Source organism: Anabrus simplex, chromosome 1, assembly GCF_040414725.1.
Source record: "Anabrus simplex isolate iqAnaSimp1 chromosome 1, ASM4041472v1, whole genome shotgun sequence".
NCBI classification, from domain to species: Eukaryota; Metazoa; Arthropoda; class Insecta; order Orthoptera; family Tettigoniidae; genus Anabrus; species Anabrus simplex.
Window position 1 is genome coordinate 314801797 of NC_090265.1, and position 15576 is coordinate 314817372.

The window sequence follows — 15576 nt, forward strand, 5'->3', positions numbered from 1 at the left end:
AGGAATCAGCATTTGCCAGTCAATTCCATCTAGGTATCTGTACATCATTCAAAATAGGTATTTCTTCAACCTATTTCAGAAATTCTGACTTCAGTTCTTCTGGTAGCTCGGAGTCTCAACTGAACTTGGCCTTTCAGCTTTTTTGCAGGAGTAGTTTAGGGAAGAGAGTGACGGGAGAACTGAATCCGATTGGATCGAATACTCTATGCGCAATTGACAAAACAGATCTCCTAGTTATTACTCCTTCAGGCTTACTCAGTTCGTCAATATTGCAGAACAGTTTATCTTCATTCTTGTCCCACGAGAGTCTGAGGATTTGTGCCGGTCTTGAGTCTTCTGTGCTTGGTAGTGAGGAAGTGTTCTCCCAACTTCTCAGCTCAAATCTACCTTATGCCATGATCCCAGTAGCTTGTTCCACAAATGTCTTCAGTTCCTCTACTGAATTAACTGACGTGACGCAGTTGTCTACATAAAACGAATTACTCAGTTTCTCCGCCACCTCTCTCTGAGATGGTTTAGATTGATCCAAATGGTGCTGTATGACAGCCCCCAGAATAGATGGGCTGCAGTTCACCCCAAAAACCACTCTACAATGTCTCATAACCCTCATCTTCTTCTCCTCGAGATTCTCCCACGAAAGGAACCTCAGAAAATCTCTATCCCGATCGTGAACAGAGGTCTGAAGAAAAGTCTTCTTTATATCAGAGATCACGCCGATCCTCCCTCGACGGAACTTTAGAAGGCCTGAGGGGATTAGATCTAATACATTCAGCCCTTTAGCCAGACAGTCATTTAATGAAGGACTTCCCTTCATCTTACAAGAAGCACCAAATACTGGTCTTATACTTGTTGTCGAGTTCTCTTTGAACACCCCGTGGTGAGGTAGATAATGTCCAGGTCCTTGTACTTCATCTTCTGGAACGATTTGTGTTACTCCTTCCATTAGCCACGTTTGTAACACCTCATCATAGCACTCAAGTTTCCCAATAGCACAAAGTTTTGATGTTGTTGAGATCAATCTCTTCTCTGCTATCCCTCGATTATCTGGTAACTCTTCAACGCTATTTATCCAAGGGAACTTCACTTCATATCTTCCCCCAAGATCTCTTTTCACAGTTTTCTTGAAATGGTTTCGCACGGGGATTTCTACTTCTTCCTTTGTTCGACTTTCACAGGGGTCTGTGATACCCAAGACATCCAAATTCCAAAGATCCGCTAATCGATAGGTGTGGGTTAGAAGCGTAGTTAGCATAGTGGCATGGGTCATAGACTCAGTTTCGGTAATAAACTTGCCCATCACAACCCATCCCAGTCTCGTTTCCATGGCAGTAAGACCACACTGCAGTTCCTTTATGGTGCCAGTGTACAGCTTTCCTAATGCATCCACTCCTAACAGTACTTCAACAGGTGACTGTCCAACTTCTATGTCAGTAAGATGAATCCCCTTCACCTTTAGTTCTTTAAGCCAGGAACCACCTTTAGGGCGGGCGATGCCACCACATATTATTGGCTGATCCAACATCTGTACCTCACATGAAAAGTCTCCTGTCAAACTCTTCAATCTAATGTTGTAGCGCTTGTGTTTTCTTTTACATTACAAGATATTAGAATCATTCCGTATTGACGGTTTTCACTTTACAATGGCGAAAAATGAGGGTATCCTCCTATTCAATACATCATATATTCCGTCATTAGATGGAGCAAACAAATTCAGACATGTTTCGGCTCGCTTCACTGAAGATGGCTCAAGCGAGCCGAAACATGTCTGAATTTGTTTGCTCCATCTAATGACGGAATATATGATGTATTGAATAGGAGGATACCCTCATTTTTCGCCATTGTAAAGTGTGTTTTCTTTCGTCAAATCTCCCCCAAACAGTGCATGTATCACTGTTTCAGAGTCAACAGCTATACATCTCATTTCCTCCGCAGTTCTCTTCAATATATAGGATCTTTGAGAACCAGTGTCAATGAGTGCTCTTACAGTGCGCAATTTTCCGTTGGTCTCAAGGTTCACTAGAAGGGTCTGAAGAACTACTTCTGAACTTGACTGATTTGAGAGCGAAACATTCAGCACTTTCTCTGCTATCTCTTCTGATGCTTGCTTCTGCTTGGTCTCCAGTTGAGGGCACACAATCATATGATGCGTCTTGCAACAAACAATGCAACTTACTTTGTGTTTACAGTCCCTTGCTCGATGTCCTGACTTCAAGCAGATGAAACATCCTTTCTTCTTTCTCAAGATATCTCGCTTTTTCTCCAGCGATAATCTCTGTGCCTGGAAGCACTCCTTACTTTCATGAGACTTGTCACAAAATATACAGACAACTCTAGTGTTCTTGTGTTCACAGGAGAGTAGATCCATTGCAGTTGCTGGGGCTTCGTCAAGGGGCTTCTCTTTTCTTCTGTTTCTTTAGATCTTCTCTTCACGTAATTTAAATCCAGCACTTGTCAGCAAGATTCTTTCTCCACTTCCTTCCTCAGAAATAATCAAATGTTTTAACCAATCTCCATAAACTTGGCTTCCATCAATCATCCTCATGAATTGTTGGCTGATTAATAAATTTAACCATGATAGGTTAATATTGTGTTTGGTCCGTATTGACTAGTCTGAATGTATAACATAACTATTTAAAATAGTTTATTTGAATCCACCTTGATCAATACACTCATTAAATGAAAGAAAAACTATTTATTAAACCAAACATGTTTTGGGAAATCTCAACCATTCCCTTCCTCAGTGGTCAGATCAAAGAACAAAACAATATCACACAATCTTTTGTTTTACAATTTAAAGAAGTATTGTCCTAATACACCATATCAAAGAGTAAAAAGAATAAATTTTATAAAAGGGATCAATACATAAAATTTTGGTTGAACTGAATGAGAATACTATATAAATTTAGGATCTTCAAGTTTTTCTTCTTTTTGCTCCTTAAATGATCATATGCTAGTCTATACAGTGGGTTATCTTCTGCACTTCTCTCATTTAAACTTGATTCAAAATTATTTTTTGTGTAAGGTAAATTTCTAAATTTTCCAAAACATTCATTAATTTTCCCTTTTTGGCCGAATGTAATAATTACATGTCATTGGAAATGTCTGTAAATTTATGATTCATTTAAATCATATGTTCTCCCATTGCCGAATATCTTTTATGTTTAACCGCATTAACATGTTCTTTGGACCTTATAGCCAAACTTCTACCAGACTGTCCTATGTATCCTTGTTTACATGTTTGGCATGTTAATTTGTAAATTCCTGATTTATTTAATATACATTTATTCTCTATCTTATCTGAATTGAAAATTATCTTATTAGTATTATTATCCGTTTTATATGTGACATTGATGTTATTTTTCCTGAAAATTTTAGCCAGTTGATAAGAATGCTTATTTCGAAGTTAGAACTGAAAATTTCTTTATCTCTTTTTGCTCTTTAATTAAAGTTGATTTGGTTAATTTTTCACTTTATTTATCATTCTATTAATAATATAATAATAAATGATTTATCATTCTATTAATAATAAAATAATAAATGATAAATAAAGTGAAAAATGAACCAAAAACAACTTCAACTTCAGCAGCTAGCGATGTATAGGCCTAATCGTGGACATTGAAGGTCAACAAACAAGTTTATTGCGCCACATTATGGCAATTCCGCTCTTGTGTTTTTCGTTCACATACCTCACAATTTCATCTTCGACTTCTTTAAAGTGTCCATGTTGCGGACCACTGAATGCATTTTTTTGTACAGTACGCATTTTTAAGCTATCTTTGTCTTCATAAGTTATGAGTTTCATTATGGTCTATCAAAGGGTAGAGAAGGGTCCACCTATTCAATACCATAAGCTTGTATATTGTCTTATAAAACTGGGACTAGTTTCGACCCCATATATATTGGGTCATCTTCAGCCACGCTACAATTGGAAGACATATGCACACATATAACCAATAATAAATTCAACACTTTGGTATGCCACAATTTACAATCTTAATTTAAAACATTGATGAAGTCCAAACAACACATCCAAACTTGAAGCTAAATGACACAACAAAACTGCTCTGATTGATGCCGAACTATGTCGACAACATAGTTAAATTAAGATTGTAAATTGTGGTGTACCAAAGTGTTTAATTTATTGTTAGTTATATGTGTGCATATGTCTTCCAATTGTTGTGTGGCTGAAGATGACCCAATATATTGAAGTATCCACAAAGACGGACACAAAATGCTGTCAGTTAGTACACTTATTTATTCACAATTACTGTATTTATGCAAATAATCCCTGTATAATCTTTAAAAAAAATATACATATTGTAAACATTTATACTCAAATTCACAACAATGGGGTTCGAAGAACTATTGTGTATATGCCCTGGCATTACTCAACGGAGACACAATGAGAATCAACTCGTAGGTGTAAAGGTTCTGTTAGGCACCAGTTACAGTCCACAATAATCATCACCATGCTGACATTATCATTATGGAATCTCCTGGCTTATAACTGTATTAGGCTGATAGAAATCATAGTTCATCTATTTCAATTGGAAGATTGTTCCGATTTAATGATACCAAGTCATCATTAAAAAAATTAACAATAAAAAATTAACACAACATGGGTGGACAATTAACAAATGCTGAATACAACAAATAGCATAGTTTTATACATTTAAATTCTCTTGTTGGTTATTGTTTTCTCATGTGGTGCTAGAATATGATCGTGCGCTCATCACTTTTTATCATGATGATCATTCCAGGTGGGATACATCCCTGCATTGGTTGGCCTTTGCTTTGAATTCGGCAGTTCATGAGTCCCATAAGTTCACTCCAGCTTCTCTGATGTTTAAATTTATGCTTAACACGCCGCTCTGTAACCTTTGGTCACTTAATGATATCTTACCAGAGACAATAGATCCCGATAATATTAGGGATCTATGGAAGAAAGCTAAGCTCAACCTGAAAGTTTCTCATGAAAAGGTTAAGGAAAGATAAGATCGTGGACGGAGGCCCACCAATTTAAAAGTCGGAGATCAAGTCATGGTTAGGAATTTTGTTCCCGCGGGCAAGCTTGCCTCCAGATTTCATGGGCCGTGCATTATTTTGGATTTTCTGACTCCCGTTACATTATTAGTGAGCAATCCAGTCACAGAGAGGATCTTTAGAGTCCACCTCTCTCAGGTTAAACCTGTATAATTAGTTTCTTTTTATATTCATAGCCGCTGAAATTTAGCAGGAGTTTGAAGGTTATATATTTTTTTAAAAATAATCTCTTAAGGCCTTCTGCCCCGATTATGCTATTATATTTTGTATATGATCTGTATGTACGATCTTCCCCTCTGGTTTTCCTGCTGTCAATTCCTAAGTGGACATTATCAAGCCCCCATCTCCTGCATATCCACACCATTGGTATACAAACACTTTTCACGCTTCCCGCCCCTCCGAAGCACCAATAAAGACTGTACCCTCTAATTTCAAGTCTCCAACAACACCTTTCTGTCGCCGAGATCTTACTGTTTCAGTGCCCCCTCAGCCATTCACAGCCATACTGCAACTGAAGTGGGGTATGGGCCCACTCCACTCCCGTGAAATCTCCTTGTGAAAGGTGCGCTGGTGTTCATCTCCCGGCAAAGGCTGAAGTGCGGTGCCCCTACCGCCAACTCATCTGGGGACTGTATATATACTTCTAACCTGCGACGTCCATCACCACGACTACCCCTCCCATAGTAGTGGGAGAGGAGTATCTGAGGGTACTTGAGGGGTCCGGGCGACCTCAACTGGATATCGGCAGCGGCGGCAAGACTTGCCGTCAAAAATATTCACATGTATTTAACCTTCTTTGACTACAAGGACACTCTAAAGCTGGAGTTTAACAAGTTTCTACCTATCACCAAAAGCAAAAACTTGGAAATTTTCTTCAACTTCAAATAATCTTTTTGTCAAAATTCTTCTGTGTCACCCCAAGGAAGGATGTTTGGGAGGAGGTCTGTACCGGGAGGTACACCCCAACGTCGCGCATTTAAATCTAGCGCCTAAATGAACTCCTCTATTGGTGAAACAGTGAAACTGAAACTACACCAACTTAGAAATTTACTCAGAAGATGTCACCACTAAAACATGATGTAATTTTGTTATTGTGAAGTTTCCTGAACTGACTGTATTTCTACTAGTTTTGTTTGCTATCGATCAAGAAGTTTGGACATTCTTCCACAGATGTCACTACTAAAAACTATGATCACGCACCCTGGTGCGAAGTATAAGAAATTATTCAAAGAAGTTTTGTATTCATATTTTTTTTTTTACTGATTGATGTTCACTTATTTTTGGGTTGGCAATATTTCCTTTTTATTTCTGCCAGTTTTGAATCTAGCCAATCCCTAATTTCTGTAATTAATTTTCTAATAATCACAGCCTTATTCTTCTTATTCTTTTTTGATTTTGAGTGTAACTTAAATTGACCAATAAACATGAGAGGGGTGTGGCTAGTTTAATCTTGAATGATCTCGAACTTTCCCCGAGGGTTTATAAACTGCAGATTTTCTCGTTTCTTGGCCAATTGATCGTCATCTTATTAAGTGTGTGTGTCAAAGCAGGAGGCGGGCGGCCTCTTTCATCAGGCAGCAGTACATCGACAAGGTAATGGCCACATAACATCTTTATTTCTTGCTAGCTCCGCAGTTTAACCTGAGGGAAAGGTCCGAATCATTAACTATGTAACCTACTTTTCCAAAAAATGTGACTTTCTGCTGGCTGATGTAAAAACTTCATAAAATTTTTAACTGTAAATCGGGGATAGACAGTGATGTACCCTCTCAAGCTCCCCTTCATATTGGTTTGAGGTGACTACAGTACGTTTTGTAACCGGTTTTCTTCTTTTCCGTAATGTTCTAAACTATTTTATACGAGTCACCTCCATAGTTTGGGAATAGCCCCTGTTTCATCGGCCTAGTGCCCTTTAGGTTTTAAGTGTTCATATCTAGGAGTGCAAGTATTCGCCTCCATTTTGTGTTCGGGCCATTTATTTAGCTGTTATTCTTGTTTCATGAAAGCGCAGTAGGTTGGGTATTAAATACCCCTGTATAACCCAGAAATTGTAAGTTGATGTCGCCTTGAATAGGCTTGGAAAACTGAGAGCCTGTTAGCTCGTTTTTCAAAGTAAGATTACTGTATGCCTCTTGAAGGCTAGATGTTGTAATTTTAGGAGCAAGTGCTCTTTGAATTAGGGGGATTTCTGCCCTTGTATAAATTTGTGCTCTTTTGTAAATTTGAGCTAGGAGCTCAGGAAAAGTAAAGCGAGGGCTTGAAGCCCATGTTCTGTTAAAACCACTAATCTTGGATTTTCCCCAATCTTGTTTAATGTTTGCTACTTGTACCTGTAAAAGTTGTTAAATTTAGTGTTCTGAAAATATAACCTTCAGTTTAAGTTTTTAATTAATTTTGACATTGTAGTTAGACCCATTCACCCCAGCACCTTCTTTAACCTCTTTCTGCTCCATGAGTAACCCCAGAACAATTATTATTATTATTATTATTATTATTATTATTATTATTATTGGTCTTTCTCTTCTGTTGTTATTCATTAACACGTCCTTTTAATGTGATACATTATGAATTGCCTTATTTATTTATTTATTTATTTATTTATTTATTTATTTATTTATTTATTTATTTATTTATTTATTTATTTATTTATTTATTTATCTTTCCCACCTTGTATGCCTTTTCAATGATCATGTTCTAGTACACAGAACTTATCCAGATTCTGTCTTCGGTAGATTCAGAGAAAATAAGTGTTTGTTTTGCCTTCAGATATCCTATATTTATCATGTTGTTTTGAAAATAGATCTGTATAAAAATTCATCCAAGAATATGCCTATGTTAAAAAATTCAGATCTCTGTGTGCAGTAAATTTGGCTTGGCATCACACACATACACACAGACAAACACTTCTGAAGATTACGAACTGAATTTGGCTGTGTGTTGGGTACCGAAAATGGCTTCCTAAGCCATGGACTTAAAATGGCACCTTGACTTGTGTTACCTATCCTATGTACATCGCCTAGTGACAGTGGATCTATACATTTAATCATAGTGACAGCATGTTGGATTGTCATATGAGTCGTCCAGTTGCAAACCCGTAATAATAATATTAATAATAATAATAATAATAATAATAATAATAATAATAATAATAATAATAATAATAATAATAATCGTATGGCCTCAGCTACCGTGTGCAGACATTTCAATTTGACACCATCTGGCTGTCTGCTCGTCAATTTCGACGTTCCATTTTACTCTAGACCCACTAGATGGCAGACAGAGTAAACAAATTTTTCAGGAAGCGCAAATAACTGTCATTAATTGTGTAACAAGATAGGAGGTTGAAATTTGGTAATTAAACTGTAAACGTTCATCTTCACCATGCCGCAAAATGTGAACAAAATATAACTTATAAAACCTGTGTTATTTGCAAAAAACATTTGGACATAACGAGTTTTGCAGCAGTTTTATGGAGATAACAGTTTTTGCAGCAGTATTTGAAATAGAGTGTGCAGATTCATAATGAACGTGTTTTATTAGCTGCATTTGAAAGTATTACACTATGAAAATAGTATGAATGGAAATAATTTTAAGGTTAGGATGTAATCTGTTTTGATATCTAATCCCTGCTCTTTGATTTTATGATTACATCAAGAAATCATCATTCATTCAAAACGTTTTATAAGTTCTGTAACATTTCATACACTTATATTAACAATTTGTTATTGTCCTCAACCAAATCTCCCACATCAGTGTCATACTCTGGCATTTCACTGTTTAAAGTTTGCTGCTGGTCAAACAGTGTCTTGAATAACGTGAGGTCATTGTTCCTTATCCACTCTTTCCCGCAATGTTTGGTCAGCAATGTGTTCAGGTCGTTGAGCTTTTCTTTCTTAAGAGGAACCCCTTCCTCCACTGGTACTGGCACAATAGTAGAAAAGGGCTTCCCACGCTTCAATATGCTTTTCGTTTCACCATAATCGCTGTTATAGTTTACTTCACCTCTTATCACACAGTTGCCTGATTTTGTTCATGTAAGTATGATCCTCTTACAAGGTTGAAGTTTGAAATGCCAGTTACCTGGTTCCTTCAATCTATGAGACACTGCCTGTTTCCAGTCCATCACAGGACAGCTGTTTCCCAACCTAATCACAGTTGCATGAGATTCAAAGATGCTAACATACTCTTGATCCGTAAGAAGTGCTGTATGCTTCTTAACATCGGCCTCGATTGGTCCAAAAACCCTATCAGGAGGGATAAATGAATGCCCTACCACAGGAAACAGCAGAGTTATCCTTTTTATTAAAGGAGGAGCATCTTCAGCCAAGAACTTGCCAAGCATTCCAATTATGATTTTATTTTTGTTCTGTCCTCTGCAACCATCGGCGACCAGCTTGATGGAATGGTAATTTGCCAGGTCGGTAGTTGTTAATCTGTGGTAAAGTGCAGATGCAATTTCATTTGAACCCTTCCTGTATAAATTCTCAAGCCATACACAAGCAAACATTTTGTTTCTCCCCTTAGGATCTTTAGAACTCCCCTCACAAATAGTGAAGTTGTAAATATACAGCTGGCGTAAATGTATGCTGCCTGGTCAGGAATTTTGGGGATTGGATGATTCTTTTGACAATTGAAGGAGAAAGTTATTTCTCCATCAAGTTTCTGCCACACATGCTCGTAGAATGCTTCTGCTTTCCTCTGATGAACATTTAGATCAGTATTTAGGTTTTGCTTCAAATTCGCATCAGTACAAGATTTGATGCGTTCTGAAAGGGAGAGGCACGTCGAACAGCAATCAGTGGCAGATGACCCAAAACTAATGTTATAGTCGTTATCAAAAATGTTACAAAAATAATTGTACTTTACATGTAAACTTTCACTGTGTGACTCTTAATACTGTAGCCATAGAGCTTTAATACTTAACTCACTGGGAAGATACTGTCGAGTTATGTTCTTGCTGCGGCAATAGTGTACTTCAAGTACCTGGATAGATTCTATATATTTCTTTACAGCTTGCCTTCTCTCAGAATATTCATCAAATTTGCGGTCACCTCCACGTCGTTTGACAGTTACTTCACCTGTCTCCAAGTACAGTAGAGTCTCGCTCAACCGACCTTCGCTTATCCGACATTCCGTGTTATCCGACACTGGTAGACTTAATTTTGAACTTTTGGTGGAGACTAAAGGACCTGCCAATATCTGGCCCCAGTCTGCAAGAAAAGGCGATGTATTTTCAGAAGGAGTTTAATGAAGGGGACCCTAAATTTACTGCCAGTGCTGGGTGGCTTCATTGGTGGAAAAAACGGTATGGCATTAGGCAGCTTAATATCTGTGGAGAAAAACTGTCAGCTAAATCCGACGAGGTTGTGAAATTTAAAAAGGAATGTCAAGTAATAATACTTGCTGAAGGATTAACCGGTTATCAGATTTTTAATTGTGATGATACTGGGCGAAATTTCAAGATGCTGCCATCAAAAACTCTCGCAGCCCAAGCCGAGACGTCTGCACCTGGCTACAAGCGTAGTAAGGAAAGATTTACTGTTCTTGCCTGTAGTAGTGTTACTGGGTACTTAAAAAGGAAAATTGCTTATGATTGGTAAAGCAAAGAAGCCTAGGGCATTTAAAAATTTTTCTGTTAATGCTCTTCCAGTCCATTACACAAATCAGAAGGCTGCCTGGATGTCTGCTGACATCTTTAAAGACTGTTTTGTTACACAGTTTGTTCCAGATGTAGAAAAATTTCTAGCTTCAAACACTCTCCCTAGAAAACCTCTTCTTCAACTAGACAACGCTCCATCACACCCAAATGAACAGCAACTTAGAAGTGGTGACATCAAATTCATGTTCCTCCCTCCTAACGTGACGTCATTATGCCAGCCAGTGGACCAAGGTGTGCTGGAAACACTGAAGAGGAAATATCGGCGGAAACTCCTTTCATCCTTGATTGTTGGCAAGTTTCTTTTCGTAAGATACTTGGAATGTTTTCGTTCAGTACTGCATGTACTGTACAATTGAACTGATAATTCAATAAATAGAGTGCTGTAAAACATGTTATTGTTTTAGTAATACAGTACGGCCTTCCTGTTTGTTTTAGTTAATTTTCAAAGTAATTCTGTATTATCCGACATTTTTGCTGATCCGACATACTCCAGGTCCCGTTTAGGTCGGATAATCGAGACTCTACTGTACCTTCTACACAATCCTTAAAGTTTGTCTCGAGATATACATAAAGTTTTAATGAAAAGTTGCTTGCACACTTGTACATTTTCTACACTGCCTTCTTTCAGAGTAGGCATAAAATATTTCGCTGTTACTTTCTTCCTCCAATAATCGCCATTCTTACCTGTGGATCTATTACGTTTGGGTGTTGAAACTGTGACATGACGCATGATGAAATTCTGCTGAGCTTGCTTGTTTGGATGAGTGTAGAATTTCTGGTGCATTCATCTTATATCTTGCATGTTTACTTGTTTGCATTGAAAAGTCTCTGCAGCTTTGTGTTGACTTGAAAGTAGTTGAGGGAATGAAGGCGCAGAATATCTGCAATAAAATAAAATAACGTTAGTTTGCTTGCACGAGCATGCTGAATATCTATCAGATAATTTAAAAGAGCCAATAAATCATTGTTTCAGATAGTGAGAACACTCGTACGTGTTCTGATACACTGTTTGCTTGGCTGTAGATGACCTGACCTATAAAGCAATGTATAAAGTAATGTTACCTCATTTGCTTTGCTACATTTCTTTTCCACGTATCTTTGTTTCCCCTTTTCTTCCTGCCCTTTCCAGGGGCTGTTGGTTGCCCTTGAAGTGGATTCATTCAGGCAAAAGCACAGAAAACACGTGTCGGATAACTTACTAAATTTACACTGTAAACAAAGACTATGCGGCAAATCTTACGTGCAAACAGGTTAAGCAACAGAAAAACTTCAACATCTCACCAGGTTTCAAAGAGTTTGCATAAAATTCTTAAACAGAACGATTTATAACAAAATCCTTTCGGAAGGGGGACAAAACGACTTTTGCAGTAGTCTTTCTCTGATCTATGCATTTTATGATGGGACATAATGAGTTTTGCAACTCTTTCATCATCTGGGACATAACAAGCTTTACTGCATTACACACGTGGGACATAACGACTTCTGCAGCAGTTCCAGTTTTTTATCACCTTAAAACGTATGGATTAAATGGGCTTTGCTCATGTATTATATTACTGGATTGTATATTTTGATGAGCTGCATACAATGGCGGTCATAACTCATTTTGAGAAAAAAATGGAGATAACGGGTTTTGCAACTGGACGACTCAATATCCCAACACACGTTTTCTAACAGTTGTTTGCTCATAACTCACCAACAAAAGTGAAAATTAAAAAAATGGCTTTGAGGCGCATTCGCAACCCGTTCCATATACCAATGTTAAAAAATTCAGTTCTCTGCACGCACGCATACACTCTCTCTCTCTCTCTCTCTCTCCCTTCCTTTTATTATTATAGAATATTCAGACATTATTCAAAGGTACATTGTTTAAGAGAAAAAATTATCTTTTTTTTTTGTCTTCTTCGGCCTCTTTAACATCCTTACAGTCTTGTATTCTAATTTAATGTATTAGTTCATGCACTGAAAATGATTTAGTTTGAATATTAGGTCCTCTTCCTAGGATTGAACTCTGTAATATTACAAACCAAACCTACTGCAAGTTTGATTGGTAGAATCTAATGAGTTTGCTTTTTTTTTTTTTTTTTAACTTCAAACTGTGAGTCTTTCAGCTTTCAGTCTGCAAGCTTCTGTAAATTAAAATAAGTGCCTCCACAGTCCTCTATTTGCAACTAGCAGCATGGACTTTAGAAAAGTTATGGTGTTGCATGCTAAAAATCACTGCATAAATATGAAACATAAAACTTGTACTTAACTACTGATAATCTTAGGGAGATTATTCATTCCAGAATGTGGCAGGGCAGGGCAGGAAGTCACCCCACTGGTAGTGAATGGTCAGGAGGCTCAGTATGGCATATGGCCATGGCAAACAGGACTGTATGTACTACAGGCTGGCAACTGGAGTTTCTGGTGTGGAGGAAGTCTCGTTAATGAGTATGCTGTTGTTACAGGTACATGTTTGTCATCTTATTCCAAAGGCACTTTGGTGTCTTGTCAATTTGTATTCAAATACTGATGTGTTAGTTTGATTATTATCTTGAATGCCACTAATTTGAAAATAATGTTCATGCAATTAAAATTTATTTTGGGCATAATGTAATACTAATGGAAACATTGTAAATTCATTTTAAAGTCTGTTTTGTCACAGCTGCCCATTGTGTCTGGAAGGTAACTCCAGAATCACTGAAGGTTGCCTTTGGCAAGTTCTATCGTGACTTCGAGAAAGTGCAGGAGTTAACTCAAATAAGAAATGTGAGTAAAACTTAACTTACTGCTGCACTTTTCTTTGAGATAACACATTTGTATTCATTGTAATAGTTCAATAGACTTGGTAAGTATTTGTGGTGTTGGTGGTGGTAAGAGTTTGTGGTGGTGGTTCCTTTTGACAAATGAGGGTATTGGCAAAAGAAAAGGAAGGACCATGAAGGGTGAAGGATATGGAAGGTGACCCTATCTCCCTTGAGCTGGGTTAATGGTTGTGTATGATGCCTCAACCAAATCCTTGTTGTTTAAGAAATATTGCCGGTGCTCATATTAGGTGATTGACCCTGTATACCCAGTGACAAATGCAGTATTTATTTTAGTATTCTGCAGGAAAGCACACTAAGAACATGTTGCTTCTAGTCTTGATATCACAAGGGATGCAAGCCAAGGTACAGTATCTTGTCCCTTAACTATGAAAAATTGTTTCTGTCAAATGTTGTATTTCAGTGTGACTATTGTTTTTCTTATTATCATAGAAAATAAATAATAATGCTGTTTTATATTATATTATGCTTACTGGAACATGTGAGTATGGCATTTATTTTTTTCTTGAAATTATTATTATCTTAAGAAGCTGAGGAATAAGAGGAAGAGGAACACATTACATGAACTGATACAGAATATATGCTGGAATAAACTACTTAATCCTTCGTATGCTGACCAACCCATACTTTCCCTATAAATGTACCATAAATTTAGCTGTTACTTTTAATGCAGTTTGAAATACTTTCCCTTCTAATATTGCTTGCAGATTAAGGAGATCATCATGCAACCAGCATATCAAGACCAAGGTGGAAACTATGGTTCCGATCTAGCCGTTCTAGCCTTATCCTCACCCGTAGAGTTCACAACAGTAGTGAGACCTATTTGTATTGACTGGAAACTGGAGCACATGAACACTGACATTGTGGAGAACAATACTGGAGTGGTAAGATACATTTTTGTTTTCAGGGAGATGGGTTTCAATTTCAACTGTTGGTCATTTTAGTTCAGCGGACCTAACATTTAAGTGAATCCCTAATTGAAAGTAGATAAGAGATCTTTTTGTGGAGAAGCAGGGTAATGAAAGATTGTCTTTTATAAGTACTGCCCATTCAGTAGGTGGAGATTTGGCCAGTACAGTGTGACACTTCAGATTATGTTGATTATGGTTTTAAGATTTATTTAGTATTAAAAACTTCATTTTTTGTCCGTATTGACTCAAGATTTTACAATGCTTAGTAAAGCTAAAGGTTCCACCTATTCAATACGTTATCGTAATGGTCTATTTAGAACATCACATATTTATTTAAAGATGTATTTTATGATAAGTTAAATAAATATGTGATGTTCTAAATAGACCATTACGATAACGTATTGAATAGGTGGAACCTTTAGCTTTACTAAGCATTGTAAAATATGGTTTTAAGAGAAAATACAACTGGGCAACAATCCTCTCTTAACATTAACTAGAAGGGGGAAAAAAGGAAGAAGTCTCACCCTTTGGAGAATGAATGGAAGGGCCACAAAAGGAATGGAAATGGAAGATTTTCTAGGCCTCACAAACCTAATACTGTTGGGGTTAAGGAGAACAAGAGTTGCCTAAAGAAGTTACAATGGGAAAGGTAAAAGTAAGAAGCCTGGCACAATTGGGAGCAATGCCAGACTCGGCTAAGGGTTCTGTGATTGCCAACCCACGCTCCCAAGTCAAGAGGTGGCGGTGGTAGTGATTACTGTTGTAAGAGGAAGTACAACTAGGTGTAGGGGACTACTATAATGCAGCACTTATTGTGTATTTTATACTACAATATTCTTTTACACTATAATGACACTATAAATGATTATCTAGTCATAACAATAAACAGTCTCCAAAGACATCAAAGCATTCCATCACAATTTCTTCTCTCCAAGGAGTATGTAACTAATGTGATCTCCATATCGCTCCCCCTTCAGAACTTCTAAATATTGAGAAGGGAAATGGACAGTTCTCCCAAACAAGTAGTCTTCTATTTCTGGTTGTCCTTCACTGGTTTAGCATCGAAGTGCTTTCACTTCCATTAGTAAGTGGGCAGGCTTCAGGCAATCAGTTGAAATGTTGATGTTCTTACCCTTGATGATCACAGTAAAGTATATTG

At 37.3% G+C, this 15576-nt stretch overlaps 1 protein-coding gene across 1 annotated transcript in view; it reads left to right on the forward strand.

Moving 5' to 3' along the window:
* The window catches only part of LOC136865388 (modular serine protease), a 200649-nt gene that overhangs the window by 112895 nt on the left and 72178 nt on the right, over window positions 1-15576 (forward strand). Inside the window, exons 7-9 of the mRNA XM_067142403.2 lie at window positions 12988-13149; window positions 13347-13450; window positions 14214-14390. Of these exons, the coding sequence (XP_066998504.2) occupies window positions 12988-13149; window positions 13347-13450; window positions 14214-14390 (443 nt within the window). The remainder of the gene's footprint in view (window positions 1-12987; window positions 13150-13346; window positions 13451-14213; window positions 14391-15576) is intronic.